This window comes from Thrips palmi, unplaced genomic scaffold (assembly GCF_012932325.1).
Source record: "Thrips palmi isolate BJ-2018 unplaced genomic scaffold, TpBJ-2018v1 HiC_scaffold_10, whole genome shotgun sequence".
Lineage (NCBI taxonomy): Eukaryota > Metazoa > Arthropoda > Insecta > Thysanoptera > Thripidae > Thrips > Thrips palmi.
Genome location: NW_023144621.1, coordinates 14,738,210 through 14,760,121, shown reverse-complemented (window position 1 = coordinate 14,760,121; position 21,912 = coordinate 14,738,210). Strand labels below are relative to the sequence as shown.

Below are 21,912 nucleotides of genomic sequence, written 5' to 3'. Positions count from 1 at the left end.
ATAAGGCACACAAATAAATACCCCTTCAGCTTTTGTATGGCAAGAGTTGGACACAAGGTAGAAAATTTAATACACAATATGAAATAAGCCCACAAAGATGTTCAGCTCAGTTTAAAGTTCAATCAAAATAACTCAAAGTTCTTGAACACATAATAATCAAAATCATTTAAGGCAAACAATTTGAATTGGTTGGCTTGGCTCACAAATCTGTCCTTACAAAGAGATAATTGTTTAACACTTAAGAATTATATGGGTACTAACATTACAGTCGTACAGTAATCAACATTATCTTTGATCCCAAGGTGTCAAACTTATATCTGAAGGACATTTTAGCATAAGAAAACTTACACAAAAACAAGTTAGACACATTTACAATGAGCAGAGTCAATAAATCCTGAAGTTCAGCCATTATAATATTTCTCTTCAACAAGATTTTTATCATTAAAATTCAAAATTAATAATTGAGTAAAATATTTAAGTAAAAAGACAGCAGAAAGTATGGACCCATCCTACTTCAAATAGGAACCAATCTATCAAAAAGAGTGAATTAATCTAAAACATATTTGTACTTTAAGAAAAAATATATTTTTTTAAAAATATAAGAGACAGTGAATCTCAAATGTGATAAAATGTGAACTTCCTCCCTTTTTAATAGCAACAGCACTTATGAGAATCTTAAACTAAAAGGCACACACAATCTTCCATTCTATAACACCTTGAGTCTTAAGAGAGAAAACAAGTTACATTCTAGCATTCAGAACATTTAGTATCCACAGATATTAAGTAAACAGTTCTGGGAGGGGAAAATACTGTGCATGGCCAGTCTTTCAAAGATGATGAAAAAGTGAAAGACAAGTTGAGAATCCACAGACAAACAATGTTTGTTTTACTCAGATGAAAAATCTTTAGAAATTTTGGTTAATCATCAGACCTTTCCTTCTTTCTCAACCTCTCTGGACACTGATGTGTCAGATAAGTACTACACTATGATTCATTCTAAGAGCAAAAAATGAACACAAGCAAATTTTATAAATATAAGTACAAAAGTTTTGTTCTTTGCAAAGATGAAGTTCCATGATTTAGTAATATCGATAGTCATGATTTAAGCTGTGCCTTGAAAATTGGCAGTACCCATAACCATTTTGTGTAATTTTAACTAAACAAACACATTTTAGGCAAAAGGAAAGTATAATAAATTTTCCAAGATGGAAAGAAGGGAGAACACTTACGGTATTATAATTTTATAATAAAGAGACTATCATTGGTCTCAAATTATAGTGCAGTGAGTGCAAAGAATTAATTTATAAGGGTGTACCACATAAAGCATCGACCAGAATGATCTAGTTTCCAATGGCAGAATGTAATACCATAGATGTAAAGGAAAAAAACTAAAAATGAAAACAATTCAGGGGAGCTTATGAATGCCCCATTGAATTGTGAATAAACCATGTTTGATGTATGCTCAGGATTCTTGATGGCAGTGCATTCAAACCAAACCAGCATCCTTTGCCATTGAATAAAATATTGAGGTTTTCTTATGTAATAAAGCATCTGGGGACTCATATTCAACCACTTTTCCTTGATCCAAAACAAGAACCCTGAAATTGAAAGAGAGAGGAAACATGAAGCTTAAAATATCTTCTAAATAAATGATATTAATCTATATGCCATTCTAAGAAAAGAAATTACCGGTCTGAGTCCATGATAGTGTTGAGTCTGTGTGCAATTGTTAAAATTGTGCACTCTTTGAACTCCTCCCTAATAGTTCTCTGAAAATGTAAAAAAAAAAAATTTTCTCAGAAGCCATAACAATTTCAAACAAATCCATTGACTGAAAAAAGGAGAATGTGACAGAGAGAAATAAAATCATAACAAGGTGTACCTGGATCAGATCATCCGTCTCAAGATCAACAGCAGCCGTTGCCTCATCGAGAATGAGAACTTTTGTTTTTCGCAACAGAGCACGTGCTAAGCAGATAAGTTGTCGCTGCCCAACACTGCAATGGATATAGAAGGAGAGTTAGACTGTAATTCATTAGTATGAAAGAAGAAACTGAAAAACACTTAAGTAGAAAGGCTCAAGCTGAAGCCCTACCTCAAATTCTCTCCTCCTTCATTTACTTCATGTTCCAGGCCAGCAGCCAGCCCCTTCACAAAAGTCTTTAGATGGGCATGTTCCAAAGCCCTCCAAACCTCTTCATCTTTGAAGGAACCAAATGGATCTAAATTTAGACGCAATGATCCAGAGAATAGGACTGGGTCTTGTGGAATGATGGTCAAGCGGGATCGCAAAGCATGCAGTCCCAACTTCGCAATGTCTACATCATCAATTGTAATTTTGCCACCAGCTGACTCAATGATTCGGAACAATGCAAGAGTCAGTGACGACTTTCCTGCACCAGTTCTTCCAACAATGCCCACCTAGGAAAGAGAGCAACCCAATATTATTTTGCAGAAGATCACAGAAAATTGGCACTAAGAATTAGTTGAGAGACCAGTTCACTTCCTTCTTTCCTTCCTCACCTTCTCTCCTCCTTTCACAGAGAAATTAATTCCCCTCAAAACAAGGTCAAGACCTTCCCGGTAACGTACTTCAAAGTCCTTGAATTCAACTTTGCCTTCTCGAGGCCAGTTTGCCTCAACCACAGTAGTGGTATTTTCCCAAGCTGCCTCCTGAAAACAATAAGTGTGGTATGGTCTTTTTAGCACTCATTTAGAATTATCTCATATAACACACTCCTCATTCAACACACACCTGAGGTGTTTCACCATACTCCTTGATTCTCTCAACAGCAACAATGTTAGTTTCAACATCTGATGTCATTCGTACCAACCAGTTGAGTGTTTGAGTGATCTGAAGACAGCCAAACATGACACACATTTAGAAAAAAAAATGACAGGTACAATAAAGGACAATATATTACAAATGCTGAGATTAATGATCACCTGAAGTGCATAACTGATAGACAAGCCCACAAGTCCAGCACTAATGGATTCACGACCCAAGACAGCAAAAAGGGCAGCGAAGAATATGATCAGGTTTCCAACCATTTCAAGACGTACAGCGAGCCACCTACAACAAAACATGATGATTTTTAAGCTATGAAGAGTTTTAATCTTACGGGTTTTAATTATACGGTAAAAGGTCATACAACCCAACAAAACACAGCTTAGAACTTGAGGCAGAGAGAAGGGCAATGGTTATATGATTTACCTATTGGCAATGATGCTGGGGAAGAAGCAGACTTGATTAAAGTCGACTTTCTCCTCGGACTCATTAACAAATCTATTGACAACATTGTAGGCTCGAATAGAAGGGGCACCTTGAGATAAGAAAAATGAATGATTACTGAAGTACATTTAAAATTGCATAGTTTTTATTATTAATACAGAACTATCAATGACACCTCACCTGTGATACTTTCACCAAAATGAGAGTAGATGGGAGATCTTGAAACTGATTCCAGTCGTTTCAACTGCCTAGATGTTGCTACATAAAAGCGCTAAGAGAAATGATGGAGAGAATGTTAGATCCACAGTTTTTCAAAAAGTACTTTCCTTCAACAACATTAAAAAGAAAAAAGAGAACTCGATTTAATTAACACACCTGAACAAAGTAATAAAGAAGGCCAACAGGCAAAATCACAGCAATAAATTCTGGTGTGCTGTAACTGATGACAACTAGTGTTGCTATTACCTGTAAAATTAAATTAGAATCTATAGTTTCATTTGACATAAAAATGTTATGTATATCAATTCTTATTTTCAAATAACATTTAAAGAATTTAAAAAATAGTGTTAAAATTATGCAAAATAACGAGCAAAATTTATACAAACAAACTACAACAAAAACTACATAAACACAGAATTTAGTAAGAAGAAAAGTACAACTAGATACAAGAAGCATGACAACCACAACACGAAACTGAACTACTGAAGCAAATTTACAAGAGCGAAAAGAAAGCATGCATCATCTAATGTGCAAATGACACGCATGATATTTTAGTAATTAAGTATTAAGACAAATTACTCCCTCCCCACCAATTTACTGAGCAGATAATAGCATGAGTGGATGGAACCTTTTTAAAACCAATAATTCACTAATCCTTCAATGGTCAGAACAGATGAGATATGGGGTGGGTTCTAACAAAGTTGTAACAAGACGAACATTCTCGCAAACATTGCATGCAGAAGTGGTAGGAGTAAAATAATATGCTTTGAGCAAATGATGACAACTTAATGTAAATGAAAGATGTATGGGACATAGGGGCTTCCTTTACAGGCAACAGGTTTGCTTTTCACCAACATTGAAAGACAACAACTTTAAAACGTTGCAGACAGAAATTTCTGATGAGAAGACATGCTGAATATACGATAAGATTTGTAAATATACTGTCCAACCAATAAACTTACTCACAGCTAACCCTTGCCAAGGGCATGAAAGATAAACATACCTCTACTGAGCACCATATTGTGTCTATTATTTGGGCTCGAAGACAATTGTCCAAAATATCAATATCTCTTGAAAAAGTAGATAGGATGCGCCCTATGGGCGTAGTATCAAAAAAAGACAAGGGCTTGTGGAAAATATTTAGGAATTCATTATGCAATTTCTGAGCCGCTATAAGGCATCCTAATGAAGGCACTACTTCTATTGAGATTGTGAATAGAGCTGCAAAAATAAGTGCAGCTTGCCTATAACCACCCTGCTAGTCACAGACTAACTTGTAACAGGCTGAAAAATTTCCTAAACATTAGATAATTATGAAAAAGGGATAAAAAATTGAATCAACATAACAGCAGACAAGTGAAATTGGCACACTTACATGCAAAGAAGTGGCAAACATATTCAATACAGATTTGAAAGCATTATGAAGACAGCAGACCACCACCATATTACAGTACAAAGTAGAAACAGAACACATCAAAACTTGGCCCATATTCTCTTTACTTTCTTTGGGGAGGCTCAATTTTGAAATAAAAGGTAGTATCTAAGAACTTCAAATGGCCTTATTAGGATCCAAACTATGACATCGTTTTGGAAAAAGCAGAACCAACAGAATGATTTACCAAAGCAAGAGAAAAGCAAACCCACAGAACGACAAATTTACCTCAAAAAGACAGTATATTGTATCCGATATGTTCTGAGGCAAAGAATTGTCTAGAACATCAACATCTTTTCCAAAGCGTTGCAGAATTCTGCCAGTTGGAGTTGTGTCAAAAAATGAGAGTGAAGCATGAAAAATGCCTCCTAACAGAACCATATGTAATTTCTTACATGCTCGCACACATCCAAGGCGAGGAACAGATTCAGTCATGAGAACACCTAGGCCTGATAACATTAAGTAAAATGTACCAACATTAATACACACACTCCAGTTTCTAAAACTTTGGCAATACATTTCTCATTAAACAGAAAAGGAACCAAAGTTGAAGTTTCAGCTTTACTTGGAATGATTTCAAACTGAAAAGCAAAGTGCCTAACAAAAATGGGTCTCAGGAAAAATGATCTCAGGAAAAATGATCTCAGGCACAAAATGAAACCTCAGCATTTTTAAAACTTAACAGTATGCCTTTTTCTTTAGACAAGGAGAAGAAGGGGGCACGGATTGACTACCAAACATCAATTACAATTACAATTTGTTGAACAGGATTTAACAGTATGTAAAGCCTGAAGAACTGTGCTAACAAAGAAAAGGCACAGAGAACAGGGCATTTCATTGACAAACACTTCATTTGATCAATATTCATTTAGCTTAGAAAAATATTTTTTTTTAAATCGAAATTTCGAATATAAAGCTAATTAATTTGTTTTAATTGTATAAAACTTGTATGAGAGATTACGGAAACATTCAATGGTTCTTGGAAACAAGGTATCAGGCCCATGATGATGTCCTTTAGGTCAAAAATTGACAGAAGACCCAACCACCAACTAAATGAAAGATTCAATTGGGTTGTTCTGAAGTAAGTAATAATGCAGCAATACATGTTTGTGCAAGGTCACATGAATTAATAAAGTCATTCACATGAAACAAACCTAGGGAGCTCTGTCAAAATGCTCAATTGAACATAAGCTGAAGAGAACACAGACATTCTATCACACTCGTGGCAACATAGAATTTAGTTCACAATATACAATCTGGTTTTTGATTGATTATTGAAGCTGTATCAAACATGACAAAATTCATTCAAAAACAACTAGCACCATCACCAAGATTACACTAATGAGATGGAGGCATGAAGGTGATGGAAAGAAGCATTAGGAAAGAGGAAAAGAGTAACCATAAAATCATGCAATGACATAAAAAGCCCATCTAAATTTTAAAAGTAAAGTTATTTTGGTACCCTGAAGAAGCCAGGGAGAAACATCTGAATGATTCCTGGCATCGCCAAATCCAGGGTGTTGACATCAGTAGAGAAACGGCTTAGGATACGGCCAATAGGTGTAACATCAAAGAACATCATGGGGAGGCGGATGATAGTTTGGAGTAAATGATGGTGCAAAATAGTGGCTGCATTTATAGTTCCAATACTTAAAGTGATGCTTGAGAAGCAAACAGAAAGCACTGCAACATTCAAATAATTTTTTGTCAACGTTTTGGACAAGGTACAACAACAACAATGGCTTTAAGAAACAACATATGCACCATGACATGACAAGACAAAAGTAAGGGAGAAGATCGTTTCAAAATCATTTATGGACAAGGGTTTCTATTTTTCAATTCTTGATCTGGGTTCCAAGAAGCTTTAAGCAGACTGACACACATGGTACAAATTGTTGTATCCTATAATCTTCCCCAGTGTTCATTTTATGCAACACCTGTGTGATGCCTTTTAGGGTAATACTGTGCAACAAGAAAAATGATGGCCAGATATGGTAAACAAATGGACTAAAAATGCTCAGATGATTCCACACATCACAACAAGCTCAACTCTATAAATACAAAAGCTTCCATAGATTTCTGAAAATACAAAATTGGTTTATCTCCTTTGACTCACTGGATAGAATTTAGAAAGTAGGATACAAATGAGACCTATGGAAGCTTTAGGTTGTCTAGTTTCACAACACATGTGCCTGAGGTAGGAGGACTACTCATAAAGTTACATTGATTTCAACAAACCCTGAAAACCTCAAACAAGTTTCAAGACAAAAGGAGTAAAGGAGCCAAACAAACCAACTGGATACCATGATGTCTTCAGAACAATTGAAGGATCTAATGAATGCTACCTAGTGTCCCTAACATGCTTTATATTATCAACAGGATCAAAGGATCGCTCATAAACCATGTTATGAACATATGACCACATTTTGTAGACTGGATGTGTTAAATCCCTGACTGTCCGCCTGTATAAGGTTGACAGTCAATCCCGTCGTACGCGCGAAGCGGGGTGTGGCTCTTAGGAGCCGCATTCTGCGGACTAAGGGTCCCCAGTGTTGCCCATCAACCTCACCAAGTAACAGTGAGAGGCTCATGCTTGACGGAGCCGTTTGTTGAACGTCCATCCTTAAACCTTAGAGCCGCATAATAATGGTGGAGACACCACCCCTCCCCATCCCTTTGCTTTTTCAGATTACATGATACGGTTTATGAACGTTCCTCAACCAGAACTTAAGTTCATAGATAAACTATAGGTTGTAGGGACCAGCTGGATTGTATTTTTTATAAAACTTTGCTGGAAAAGCAGGGCAAAAGCATCGGAAACTCCTTCACGCTAAATAGAAAGAGAGAGAGAGAGGATATTAAGGAAGATGGTAAATTAAAGAAGCACAGGGAGCACGCAACACCCATGCGGATGAAAGGATCTCTAGCTAACAATTTAACCCGCAACCTGAAATATGTTGTTGATAGTGCCGAATCACAGAATGGAAAACTTTTACTTGAAGACAAACAGTTTAACTAAAATACTTGCACCAAATATTTGATTCAAGTGATACAAAGAAATTAAATGGAAACAATAATAATGCGAAGTCTGTGTATCAGATAAATGATGGGGAAAGCTTCTGTTTTTGTTTTTTTTATTCTTCACTATTTTTTGGGGGACTCTACACAACTTTAGCCAATCAAAACTTCAGAAGAGTCAGATCAGTGAGATTCCTAGAATGAATTCTTTTTCTTGACTGTTACGTACCGAGAAGAAACAGTTAGCCCAGCCACGAAGAGTCATTGGCAAAACATTGTCCAAAGTATCTACATCTTTCGTCAAGCGGTTGAGAATTCGTCCCACAGGAGTAATATCAAAAAATGACACAGGTGTACGCATCACATTGTATAATATGTGTTGATGGAGGATTTTTGCAGCACTTAGAGTCCCAACAAAAGTTGTAAGTGATGCTAGCAACACTGTCACAACTGCAAGGCATTCCAAGGAAAACACAGTAAAACACACAGTCATCATGTAAATGAACAAACAAAATCCTTAACAAAACACAATTAGAACACTTAAACATTCCAGAAGCCTCTAAAAAGAGAGAAGGGTGAACACATCATTAATGCAACTACGGCTTGGTCTGTCTCTACAGAAGCTGCACTAATTGACATGGCTTTATCAGTTGTTGCAGTGAACCTTTCTTTTTAAAAACAGCAACTGTCAAAACTTAAAAAATTGAAAAGCAAAATATAGACTCTAAAAGTGCCTAAACATGCTTCATCATCCATCGAGTGTGAGTATCAAAAGCTAGAATATACAAATAGTCATGCCAAAATAAAATGTGAATAAAAAAGAAATCCACACTGAATTTCGAAAAGAGTAAGCCTTAATTTACCGAGAAGAGACAGTTAATCCAAGCACGTATTGAAACAGGTATTGAGTTATCTAGGACATCGACATCTTTGCCAAACCGGTTGATAATTCTACCAACTGGTGTTGTATCAAAGAAACTCATAGAGCATCGAAGTATGTTCTGCAGTAATTGTAAATGGAGGGTTGCGGCAGCACGAAGAGTACCCAAAGCAAGTGTCACTACACTGAATAACACCACAAATGCTGAAATACCAATAAAATAAACAGTTAAAAATCAATAAGACACCAACACACCAGAGGTCGATATGATTTGAATGGTCAGGCACAGGTACAAGTACATCACAAAACAGAAAGCCACACACCATATTGCTTGCTGACATGGACATGGTATTCTAAAAACAGCAGCATTGCTGACATTAAGTGAAAAGTACAGTATGACAAATATAAAAATGAAACAACACAGTTAACTTCACAAAGACAATAATTGATCTTAAGGAAAAGAACGACACTTGATCAAATATAAACAATTTTACAAAGGGTACACCCTGTATTATACAATGGTGTACTTCCTTTCCTTTAATTACCGTAAAGCCTGTGGTCAGCAAGCTCCGCAAATTTATAGGTAAAACATTGTCAACTGAATCAATATCGTTTGCAAACCTATTCAAAATGCGTCCTATTGGCGTCATGTCAAAGAAATGCATAGGATTCTTCATTATTCGGGAAAACATGTCGTTGTGAAGTCGGGTTGAGGAGCTAATGCAGCCCATGGCAAATGTAATGCCACAAACCATGAAGGCAAATGCTGCAAATACAATGTTACAAAATATCAATTTGGTAACAAGACTTAATGAAGTCATCTCAGCTTTCTTCTCTACTTAAGATTTTGATTTAATGAGAGAGAGATTTGAGCACTCCAATTGATGGTCAAAATATGAAATATAGAACAGCAAAGTTGAATTTCTTTTTTAAAAAGGAAAATAAAAATAAAAATAAAGATTTAAAAAAACAAAAACAAAAAAAAAAAACAACAAAAAAAACACATGTCAGCATGCTTAGACAAAGCTACAGAACTCAGATTGTTGATGCTCTCAGTGTGAACACTCCTCATCTAAAATGGTAAAAATTCAGGTTAAAACGACAAGAGGCAAATCCTTGAATGCTGAAATAAAACAAACTTCTTCAAAATTTACAATTACAATGAGATAGGATAAAACAGGACAACATTCTTACCTTGACCAAAGCCTAATGCTCCGTATACGCCTAAGTACATATCACGTTTTCCAGTATATTCTGATCCAGTCAGATTCTTCATTGAATCGTCACTGGACCAAACAGACAACCATACATTTGAACCAATAGAAAATCCCTGCCAAGAAAGGTTCAGTTACTCAAACTATTTGAAATCAAGTAGCAACAATGTAAGTTATGAAAATAAAGAATCATATTTACTTGGAAGATCATGTTGAGAATGATAGTGGCAACAGATAGGACCAAACCAATGCTTCTCAAATAGTGAGCATATACACGCCATTTAACCTGTAGACAGTACGGAGCAAAAGCAACATAAGTTTCAACTTAAATTGCCAGCAATGAGTGGTCACTAATTCGAAGCCAACTCACACTTCCAGTTTCAGCCTTCTCTGCCTCAATCAGTTTTTCTCCCTTAGCAGCATCCTGTTGAGGAGGAGTTGGTTCTTTGGGCTCACTACTGTGTCGGCGGCGGAGACCTTCACTTGATCCTGAACCAGCCCTGAAAGAAGTCAGGACTGTTAGAGCTTATTTTAAATAACAATAGGCTTGGTCTGAAAATCATGGAGAGCAAAATTACCTCTTAAGAGACCCAGTAAGTGATACTTTATCAGCATTAGATCCAGTATCGCTGTGGCTTTCAGATACTCGAGACTTCTGCCGGATGATTTCTTTTTTAAGCTCTTCTACACCTTGAATGCCTTCGAGCTGAGCCTTGATTTCGTCCAGATCTAAAAGACATTCAGCATAAAATATATTTTAAATTCAAACTACTTAGTAAAACAGAAAAAGGAAGGAACTGAATGATTCATACTTTCATCAACATCACCATCAGCAGACTTTTCCTGCAGGTGATGAAGGAGGAACTCTGCAAAAGCACCCTTCTTCTCCAAAAGTTCCTTGTAAGTACCAGTTTCAGACACTTCACCCTCTTTCAACACGACAATTAAATCCACTTCTGGCAGGAAAGTGATGCCATGAGTAACCAGAACACGAGTCTGTAAAAGAGCAAAAAACAACAACCTTATACAGTAGCACCTTATTTTGGTTAGACAATTTTGAAAACAATAAGAACTTATTCCATTCACCTTACTGCCATGAGTATAAGATAAGATAATTCAGAAAAACAGTATCATGACCCACCTTTTTCTTAAGTAAACCACTTGGTCCAATAACATTGTCAAAGATATGCTTTCCAACATGGCTATCCACAGCACTCAGAGGATCGTCAAGGAAATAAACTTCAGCATCATTGTAGACAGCTCTGGCCAAAGATACTCGTTGTTTCTGCCCACCACTTAGATTAATTCCCTGAGAGGAAATTTCATAACCATTTTAAACACAGTTAAGTAACAGTCAAAGAATCTCAGGACCTATGAACTGACTCACCTTCTCTCCAATTTCAGTTTGATCACCTCCAGGCAACATATCGAAGTCTGATTTCAAAGCACATGCATCAACAACTTTGACATAACGGCTGTTGTCAGCTGGTTGGCCAAATAAGATGTTATCCTTCAATGTAGCATTTTGAATCCATGCTTGCTGTGGTACATATGCAACTGTTCCCTAAAAAATCAAAATGAGCCAAACTGTTTGATAACTGTCCAAAAATTGAAAAGATGAGAAAGTACTATTGGACCTACCTTCGTGTTTACTCGTCCAGTTATTTTATCCATTTCTCCAAGCAGTGCAGATACCAGGGAGCTTTTACCAGACCCAACAGATCCAACAACAGCAACAAGACTTCCTTCATTCACCTTGAAATTGATGTTCTTTAAAGTAGCTGGCTCCTCTGGGCCCCATGAGAAGGTGCCATTTTCAATTACAAGAGGGGAGTCTAGAAACAAAACCACATAAACATATAGAAATGCTCAAGCAGAAAATACTTTAAGGAGCTTACCCAAATCTCACTCTCACCTTCCTTGTCGTCATGAGACACATTGCTTGGGTCCAGGTCCTCTGAGTTCATAAACTTATTAATTCTTTTAATGGATACGGATGCCTAAACCACAAAATAAAACAAGGCAATTTGTGAAAAATGATAAGCAAGCACTGCACTAAATATGTTTCATAATAATCATTCAAAACTGTTAATTTTAATGTGCAAAGCGAAGAGAGATATATCATCACCTCACTTGCATGACCAGATCCATTTCCCTTAACCGTCCCCAAATTCAATAAAAAAGCTTTGATAATAAGAAAAATACATTTCAGCTTAAAATTAATTGGCATTTATATAATGTAAGTGGGCAGTGAAAGCCCCTCATCCAATTAATGAGAAGCAGCAACTCCAGTATTGTTCCATGCTACCACCACCAAGGGGAAATGATCTGAGAGGAGAAGACTTGACTTAAACGATGATGCCAAATTGATATTCTGTGGCTTCTTCCTCTAAATAATACTGTATTGTTGAATAAAATAATTCCTTGTGGAAGACAAAACAATTGTACACTCTGTCTTACCTGAACTAAGTTTGAAATCATCATAGGTAGCATTGACAATGGAAACCGCAAAATATTGAAAAGTGAAAGAGACACGAATGCCTTTTCAGAGTCCAAAATGTTCTTCTCGTCAAGAAGAACATACGTGGCGAAGGACACAAGAGAAACCTATGTGACAAAGCAGATATAAAGAAAGCTTTATAACCAAATTCAATATTGAAAGCTGCAGCTTGGGTCGCACAGGGTAGCACAAGACAGCAAATAAACACCGTGGCACCGAGCACAAGAGCAGCGTCACAGCAGATAAAATGCAGCAATAAGCTGAGAACTTTCGAACTGCAGAAGAACATTTCCAAATTAACTAAAATAACTAGAAATGTAAAGCTATGACACGTAATAGATGAAACTACAGTGTATGCTGAGATATAAGGGAAGATATAATTTTCAACCTGAAATACAGAACACCCACACTGAGTGTGGGGGATTAAATAAAACTATTTCTAACAATCTCCCTCTCCCTTTGAAATGAGACAAGTGCTTGTTTAATTTGAATGGAAAGAGCTTGCACAGCAGCAGGGAACAAAAATGGGAGGAGGAGGATTTAAATGCACATACTTTACAATTTTCTTTCTTCTAGCACAGCCACCTTTGCCCATCACATGGCTAAAGTAGGAAACCACCACCTTGCAGATAAATAAAACTGGTAACATTAGATCGGCCTACCCTCATGCAGAATTGTGAGTAAGCATAAGTAGATGGATGGTTGCTAAAGTTGACTAGTAGAGAGACTTTGTTGGGCTCACCTGGGCCGTAAACACTATTATGAGGGGCAGGAGGCCTAGAGGCACTTTCATGATATCAAACAATGCTATAGATACAAACACTTTTCCAGGTGTGAGTGTGTTGCTGTCGTTTATCAGGACGTAGCACGCAAAAGTTAACATTGAAACCTAACACATGTTTACACATATTCAATCCAAAGGACAAGCAAAATAATTAAAGAGGATGGAATGAAGAAACATCCAATTCAATTCAGGGTAGATACTAGTTGAACTAATGTGACACCTAAAGAAGACTTTGAAAAAGAGTAAAATGTTAATAGCAGCCTGGATCTAGGACCTTTATTAAAAATATAAATATACAGTGAATGATTCAGCCAGAAACTGGTTTAAAGAAAGGGATTTGCTGTTCCAAGGTTTCTCATCAGCATCTGTAGAAATCAAGCATTAAAAACATCAGAGAAGAGCAGTTGACTTTTAAGCAGTCAAAAACTTGAAGCAAAAAGCAAAGCACTCTTTCATTTTGAATTTGAAAAAGAATGTGACACAACAAGAAAAATGCTTAGACTAGTGCTTCACATGAACCCAAAATAAGAAATTTCCAAACCAAATGTGGTAGCAAAGAGCTTCAAATTGAACTAAATTAACTTTTTGCTTCAAGTTACACCATGTTAGCTGCAGGATTCTGCAGGATTCTGAAAATGTCTCAAGTAGAATACTGTGGAACAGTTGGTCAAACGCAGCATCTGTAAACTTAATAAAGGTCAAAGAAACAGAAGCAAACATAAACACTTCTCAACTTTGACCTGGTTGAGAGGAAGCTGTGGACCATCGGAGAGAAAGGAGAATCATAGTTACAGCATAATGTAGTAACAACAAAAATGTAACCGAATATAATGTAAAATAAGAAATATAATCCTGGCCCTAAGAAAACTCACCAAGAAAGGCGCACAAGCCCAAATAAACGCAGTTCCAGCATTTAAGTACGCAGCACTTTTAAGTACTCGTATTTCTTTGTTACGAATCTTGAGGATTTTCTCCTCAAATGATGGTTCCCAGGCATACAGCTTAAGCACTTTCATACCGCTTAAAATCTGAGAGTAAACAAAGGTTCATTATTATTATTATTGACGCCAAGTCTCCCGCTTTAAATGCTTGTTGAAAATTTAGTGGCATACCTCATTCATCAGCTTCACACGTTCGTCCTTGTACTTCATCTGAGTTATTTGTAAGTTTTTCACCTTGCTGGCAATTACACCATTCACAGGAATAAGAATGATCATGACAGCCAAACCAGCCAGTACAGATGGCCCTGAAGGATGAAGAGGCTTGGATAACTTCTTGGATTACTAGGAATTGAAGTGCGGCAAAAGGAACATACCTAACGTTTCCCAAAGGAAGTACAACGCAAGAGCAATCTGGAGGGGTGCAGACCATATCATATTGATATATGCTGTGAGATCAATAAAACGTTGTGCATCAACTGACATTAGATTCACAATTTCTCCAACGGTAGATTCCTTCCGTGCACTGTTGGACATGCGAAGAGCCTGAAAGCAACAATAAAATTAAATATAAAAAATTGTTGATGAATGACATGAACCCAAGAGGAGCTCACGTATCTTACCTTTCTGTAGATGGCTGAGACCAAAGCTGTCCTGATACGCATTCCAACGAGAAACATGCGATGGAAATACTGAGCCAGGAACAAGGTTTGGATCATAGCAGTGAGTAGCATGGCAAAGGCATATAAAAGGCCCTTCCACAAAGGTTCCTCTCCACCCACAAAAGCGATAAGTAACCTAAAAAAAATGTGAGTTAGAAATTGACAAATAATAGAGCATTATACACTTTTCACACGCCATATTAATGAGTACAATATGCTTACTTGAGAACTTGAGGACTGACAAATGTGAGGATATCAACAATTAACTTCAAAGCTGCTCCAAACACAAATGTAGGTCCAAAGGCTTTGCACATAGCAGGAAGCACAGAAGCTTGCTTTTGAGTATTCTTAGTGGTGCTGGTCAAATCAACACTACCAGAAGACTTCCTGAAAGAAGCTTTGGCATTAGGCGTCTCTTGAGTCCTGCAAAACAAAACAGAAATTTAACAAAGCTGTCACAGTATTTTACTAATAAAGCAAAACCTTCTTGACTGCCATTTATTTAAAAAGAAAAAATTACACCACACTGAAATTAACATACCCAGAAGACTTCTGCACAGACTCCTCCCAATACTTGTTGAAAATGGGCATAATTTCACTGGCAGCATCCTCCGGCTTCATTGACCACAAGTCCTTTGTTTCAAGGGGATTGCGGAATCCCTTCCATGCAAATTGATCAAACCAGAGGAAGAACAGTTTGCTGATGAATGATGCTCCAAGTTCTGGGCATAGATTCTAATAAAAAGAAATTTTTGAAAAAGATATTAAAATTTTGGAGAAACGTTATACAGACCTGCTAATCACAAGACATCATAACACGACTAAATGAAAAATAAACACACAACTACCTCAGTCTTGGGGTAATGTAATTGCCTTGGCTCAGCATCAGCAAAACAGTTCAAAATGAACATAGCAAACACTAAAGGTAAATAGATCATGTAGCTAATGAATGGGAACTGCTTTCTAGCATCATCTGGTCGCTGCACAGAGAAAGAGGAGGTTAAGGCAGTTAACAAAACATTCCAGTCCCTGTTTCTGCCACAGAATGCACTTAGTCAAATTTTACCTCATTCAGTTCTTCCACAAGTTCAGTGCGGTACTGCGGAATACCGCAAATAAGTAGGAACAGCCAGAACAATGTGAGTAGGCCTGAACTGCAAATACCATGTTTCCGGTTGTAGAGCAGCAACACTGCACTAAGAAGCTAGAAAGAAACATAAAAAATTAAGAAGAGAAGCAGATTTAAAACATAAGGGAAATTTAGAAGGCAACTTACGAATGTAGCTATCTTTATGAGAGGAGTGTAGAAATCCACAGAATACACTTCTAAACCATTGCCACTCCGGTGTGCAGCATTTCCCATATCTCCTATTGAGAGAGCAACTAATAAAGCTGTGATAGCCTGTTTAGGAGAAGAAGACATAATTTAATATGGTGAACAAAAAAGGAGAGAAGCAAACAAACAATAACACTATACATACGTCCAGAAATAACTTACCAATTTTGAGATATTCAGCCAGTTCCATGGTACATCCCTATTTTTACTTCTAACTATGTAATATGCTTCTAAAGGAGCAAATACAAATAGAAAAACACAGGGTGCCCATACTAAAGCTGTCTTTTCAAAACATTTTGTAAAATCAGGATCTTCTGTCTCCCACGTTCTTGTTACATTCTGAAAGAACACAAAACAAACACTTAAAAAGATACTCAAGAGTAATTTCCGTTTGAAGCAAAAGGTGCTTGTTGTGGCACCAGAGTAGAATTGGCACAGCAAGGCTACAAGCCAAGTCATGAAATACTTTTCTGGTAAAAGAAAATTGGTAAGGTTTTCATTCAAAGTACTGAAACAAATGGGGCTCATTGATTTGACAAGCAGAGTAATAATTGATCACTGTCATTAATGCAAAAGTGACAGGCAAGTCAACAATTATGATAAAAATACCATCTTAGACTCACGGCAGCAACATGTTAATGTTTGAGTGAATCGTCCTTAATTCTTTCAAAGGCAAAGGGCTTTTCTTGGAAAAAGGATTAGGGGGAAAGCCAGGACAAACCATAAGGCGTTGGCATTGATAGGGCAAATTACAACAGGTAGGGCATGTAGGGCCGCCTCTCCGGTGCGAATACCGAGACTCCACAACCAAACCAAAAATACAGACTCATGACATTTCAACAAAGAGCACCGGTTCTACCGAATACAGACCGTGCGTGAGATGACTTTCGATATTCTGAAAAATATCCGCTAGTTTAACATTGCGGCTTGTGGGAGGACAACCTGGACGCTACGGTCGAGCTTCAAAGGCGTGTCCGACACAAGTTACTGCAGTAGACGGTTTGGTAAAGGGCCTATTCGTTACTCAGCAACCTCAGGAATCGACTTAGATATAAGTTAAATGGAATTCCGCCCTATGACGGTGGAAAATCGTAAAATCTTACCCAGAACGGGGAGCCGCAAAAGGCATCCATGCCTTCGTTCGCCATCTTTGGCTCCGCCGCTCGTTCTGCCCTCTAGAGGTGGAATGCCGAACGTTCAGCCAGAAACAAGCGACGGGACGACGATGTTGTTGTTGAAGATTGTTGTTGTTGTTGTGTTGTGGTGACAGCCAGTACACACACGAGCAGAAGGATTAGGCCGGTCCAAACGTTAACTGACTGTTCAGTTTCCTGCAAATTTAGTCGTCGTCTTAGAACAGGTCACAAGAGTTCCGTGTCGCTGAACACTGCCAAATGGCATCTCGCAAGAACGCGGTGCTGCTCGATGTGGACCCGTCCATCCTGGAGAACAATCTGCTGATTACAGTGAGTGTGGGCAGTGCTGCACTTTTCGGTTTCGGCTTGACACCTGCGTACCGAGAACGAGAATTCATCAGACATACGAGTCTGCCGCTCTGAGACGTTCAGAATCTCGCCTCGATACTTCGCACTATTGATCGTGTTCTAACCTCTCGTACTGCGTGTAGCACTTTGGCTATTCAGCTATTCACATCACTGAAGGCTCTTTTACGACTAAAATCAACATTATGAATTAAGATTTACTTTTTGGTTTCTTTCTCCTGATTTCAATGTAATTCCCTAGCTGTCTTTCAAGTTTTGTGTCGTCAGCATTTGGGTTTTGACATCTCTGTTCGGTTTGCTGGCTACGTGATTAGTGAGTTATTATTTTCTATTAACAGGATCCTGACGGAGGCCTTGATTCCCTGTTTCCCAAGGAGTCCGGCCCTCAAAGCAAAGTTGTAAATCCTATACCAGGTAAGAATCTTCTACGTCAATGTGTTGCACAACTCGCAAACTGCCCTTGTGAAAGAAGCCCATGCAGCGCATTGAACTGATAAAAGCTTGATACTGTTGGCATCCACTGAAACCTCTCCAAGCATCAGGGTTGTCTGTCGCAAGGCTTGGCCTATCTTCTTATTGCTGAAGTCTACAGCACACCCTCCTCATCTCCATCAAATCATCATGACACTCATTCATTCATTCATTCATTCATTCATTCATTCATTCGTTCCGCAATTCACAGTCACCACTTTGCTCCAGCCCTGAGACTTGGCACAGCTGCACAGCACTGAACACACTTGTCGTAATCCCAAGTAATCCACTGGACGGACGGGGCACAGCTCGAAGACACGGCACTGGGACACAGTGTGCTGGACACGGAAACACTCACTGCTAGAACTCTGCTCGACAGCCGGGCCTGTCGTACTGTCACACCGCACTGTCACGTCACTGGGCCTGAAACCTGCCTCTGCAGGCTTTAAGTACGCCTCGGCCTCCGTGCGGCCGTCTGCCCGTCGCGGCGTCGCGGCCTGTAGCTTCAGCAGCCACTGGCACTCACTGGCGCTTGGCGCTTGGCGCTGGCGCGCGCTGTGGTCCCAGCGAGTGGAGCGCGGAGCGGCGAGCGGCGGCCGCTCTGTGGCGCGGAGACTGACGGCACCGGCAGCACCGCAACCTCCACAACCACCACGCGACGGCCTAGCGCGGCGCTGCGGCAGCCAGGCCTACACACTGCACACCACGCACGCACGGCGCACGGCGCACGGCGCACGGCGCGGCGACGCCCCTTCCCCGGCCCTGCAAACGCTTGGCTCTGGCACGCCCGGACAACGGGACGCACTAGGACTAGGCTCTACAGTGTAGGACTCTGAGCTGGTGGTGGTTGGGCGGGTTCGCACTCGCCGCGTCTCGCTTGCGGTGCACCCGGTACCCACTGGTGCCACAGCCTCGGTGTCCTTGCGTCCTTGCGTCTGAGAGGCTCCGAACCTGCTGCTGGCATTCCCTCGCTGTTTCTTTCAAACGACTCCACGCTTTTCAAACGGCTGGCCCTTGGCTAGCCCTTGGCCTGGCAACTGTGGGAACTTCCAATACGCCTGCCCTCCGGTACGCCCGTCCTTCGGTGCGCCCGCCCTCGTTACTGTAGTCGTATAGTCGTAGGGGTTAGTGTCAAAAATCGAGGGGCCGTTTTGACGGCCGCGAGACTTCCGGCTGGCACGAGACTGTTCGCTACAAATTTTCTTCCGCCACGTCACGGTGAACTCGAAAAATCGATGCGGCTGTCTGTCCGCGTCCGCGCAGTGGCCATGCAGTGGCCGTCGCACAGTGGGCCAGAAGACCGGTGGAGCCGGACAAAACTCTTGACGCGTGTTGAGCGTCCAGAGTCGCTAAACAGGCTTCGAACCGAACGTGTGACCCCACCAATGGATGCCTCGTTCGGAGAGCAATCTCGTGGTGGGGTCACACGTTCGGTTCGAGTCCCATTTAGCGACTCTGGAGCTGAAAACCCGTCTAGAATTTTTGCCGCCTCCACCGGTCTTCTGGCCCACTGTGCGTCGCCCTGCGGCCGGCTGGGGAAAACCTTCGGGAAGCCCTTCGCGGGGCGGCGCGGCGCGGCGCGGAGACCCTCGGGAGCCCCGTTCTGCGTATCGACTGCGTGTCCTGCGGACCGGCCGGCCGTTCCACCTGCAGACTCGCTCTGTCTCTCTCGCACCCACACGGGGCGCCCCATGAGTGCGAGAGAGACAGAGCGACTGCGCTGTCTGCGCTGCACCGGGGCCTCGGGGGCGTTGCACTTGGGCGTCGCTCGGGGAAACAATATGCCACCGTGACTGGCGAGATTGACGTGTGGAGATGGGGCTATCTCCCATTAGGATAATCTCGCCGCGGCTAATCTACCAATATCGCCGGCACCACCACACCGAACTGGCTGACCCCATGAGGCACCGTGACCTTACCGTAAAGGGGCCAACCTTTCAGCGAGTCAGTGATTGCCACGCGCACTGTAAGGAAATAGTGCAGTCAAACCAACTAGTTGATAGTTATCATTTTGTCTTGGCATGTTCCCCACTAACTCCTCACTATTGAGATTTTGATAGAAACAAAACTATACACTGCTAGCCCAAGTGTAGGACAAGTTGCAGGCGTAGACCATAATGTCCTACACTTGCAAGTGTCCACCTGTCCTGCCCTGCGCCAGGAAGTGGTGACCCTGCAAGTGTCGACCGTATTTTGTCCTACGCCTAGAAGCGTAGCCTGAAGCTTGTCCAACGATCAACAACCATCAATTTGGCTCTGGCACGCTGGCGGCCAAGGGGTGGTCGACTTTTGCAGGTGTAGGACATTGTGACTTACGCCTGCAAGAGCGAGCATTTCCTTGTCCTGGTCACATTAGCAGAGTAACACGGTTTGACTCAGCTTTTCTACAGTGTACCTGGCCATTTCGCGCTGCCCTGGTACTTTGTCGTTCCGCGTGGTCATCCTTGTGTACTTACTCTACGCGTGCAGTGCTATGTATTTCGCAAGGTTGCGCAACGACAGCCAGTGTAGCAGTGCAGCAGTCAGATCTGGCTGGCAGGGCGGCTGGCTAATCTGGCTAGCGAGGCGATAAGTAGTTAGCGGAAAAGAGAGACCGAACGGTGGAGGGGCCTAGTAGTGGTGTGAAGTGGGCTTCGGCCGAGATCACGCAATCTCTATTTCGGGAATGTATCGCGCTCCTTTTATGTCCTTGTGCACGCTTGCAGGATTATTGCACTTGACGCTAATGGAGCCCTGAGCTAGACTCGCATGCGACATCAGGCCTCGAATTTCTGGGCGACTTGTCGGAAAGAGGAGGGGGAGGGGGCAGTCTGCGGAAATGTGGATGTTTTTATTTTCGTAGCCAAGCCATTTGTTTGTCCCTACACTGCGCGCTCGGTGGTAGAGCGGCAAGATGAGGATTCCATTCATGAAGCTGGGAGAGGATTCTTTCGGACGAGCACGGATGCTGAATGTTGCGATGCCGGGACTGGGTCCAGCGAGTATCCCCCCCCCCTTCCCTTCCGGCCCTGAAACTCGTTCCTGTGGCCACCAGAGTGACGTCATGCAAGGTCAGGGCCGCGATGAGGCGGGGACCGAGGAGGAGAGGACGGGCTGGGTACCGAGGCTAGCCGAGCAGGCCTCCGGAGTCTTGTGAAGGCCCCCCTTCCCGCGGCCGACACGCCCCTCCCCCTCTCCTCCCCCTCTCCTGCCCCTCACCTTACAATCCGAAGGCCGACCGACCGGCCGGCGTCGTCCACCACGCCAGGCCGTCGGCAGGCCGTCGGCAGGCCCGTCCTCACCAAGACCTCTCGGCCCGCCAAGGCGTTCCCATGCCGTGGAGACTCTCGACCCGTTATTGGCAGACCAACCACCACACTGCAATGCCAGTGGTAAGTTTGCTTGCCACGAACTTGGCAAGCCGTTTTGAATGCCAAAAATTGGCAAGCTTGGCCCGGAAATACTCTCCAGCTTGCCAAAATATGACAAGCTTATGAAGAGTGCCGACCAAAGCTTGCCAAATTTTGGCATTCAAAACTGCATGCCAAATTTGTGGCAAGCAAACTTACCACTGGCTTTGCAGTGCATGCTGTGTCTGCTGTTGCTGCTGGTCAGCTCAGCCCGAGCAGTGTACCATCACGCCTAGAAAATCGCTCTGTACTTTAAAATATCTTGGAGAACTTGTAGAGAAAAATTTACCCTCCAATCTCCCGAAAATTAAAAAAAAATTAATTGTCTCTATTTT

At 41.0% G+C, this 21,912-nt stretch overlaps 2 protein-coding genes across 13 annotated transcripts in view; one reads left to right on the top strand and one right to left on the bottom strand.

Annotated features, from left to right (window-relative positions):
• Positions 1-18: 18 nt before the first annotated feature.
• Positions 19-18,741, bottom strand: LOC117652450 (multidrug resistance-associated protein 1-like). 12 transcript variants are annotated; one of them, XM_034397479.1, is made up of 34 exons: positions 18,547-18,740; positions 17,319-17,546; positions 16,378-16,554; positions 16,156-16,281; positions 15,946-16,083; positions 15,728-15,859; positions 15,421-15,614; positions 15,102-15,302; positions 14,841-15,015; positions 14,595-14,763; positions 14,392-14,525; positions 14,152-14,307; positions 12,456-12,602; positions 11,911-11,995; positions 11,637-11,830; positions 11,383-11,559; positions 11,137-11,304; positions 10,808-10,991; positions 10,574-10,724; positions 10,366-10,495; positions 10,195-10,281; positions 9,976-10,111; positions 8,841-8,985; positions 5,112-5,199; positions 3,608-3,697; positions 3,413-3,503; positions 3,215-3,323; positions 2,947-3,073; positions 2,756-2,854; positions 2,524-2,673; positions 2,096-2,421; positions 1,883-1,997; positions 1,690-1,769; positions 19-1,598 (listed from the first exon to the last, which is right to left on the bottom strand). In XM_034397479.1, the coding sequence occupies exons 2-34, from the start codon at positions 17,361-17,363 to the stop codon at positions 1,487-1,489; spliced, it is 4,638 nt and encodes a 1,545-aa protein (XP_034253370.1). In that variant the 5' UTR covers positions 17,364-17,546; positions 18,547-18,740; the 3' UTR covers positions 19-1,486. The 12 variants fall into 12 exon arrangements, with proteins under 12 accessions (XP_034253370.1, XP_034253353.1, XP_034253348.1 ...); XM_034397462.1 differs by lacking the exons at positions 5,112-5,199; positions 8,841-8,985; positions 12,456-12,602 and adding exons at positions 9,327-9,547; positions 13,238-13,384 and having other exon boundaries at positions 18,547-18,741; XM_034397457.1 differs by lacking the exons at positions 5,112-5,199; positions 12,456-12,602 and adding an exon at positions 13,238-13,384 and having other exon boundaries at positions 8,765-8,985; positions 18,547-18,741.
• Positions 17,430-21,912, top strand: part of LOC117652537 (PIH1 domain-containing protein 1-like) — a 19,765-nt gene continuing 15,282 nt past the window's right edge. Inside the window, exons 1-2 of the mRNA XM_034397518.1 lie at positions 17,430-17,681; positions 18,056-18,131. Of these exons, the coding sequence (XP_034253409.1) occupies positions 17,610-17,681; positions 18,056-18,131 (148 nt within the window). The 5' untranslated portion in view covers positions 17,430-17,609. The remainder of the gene's footprint in view (positions 17,682-18,055; positions 18,132-21,912) is intronic.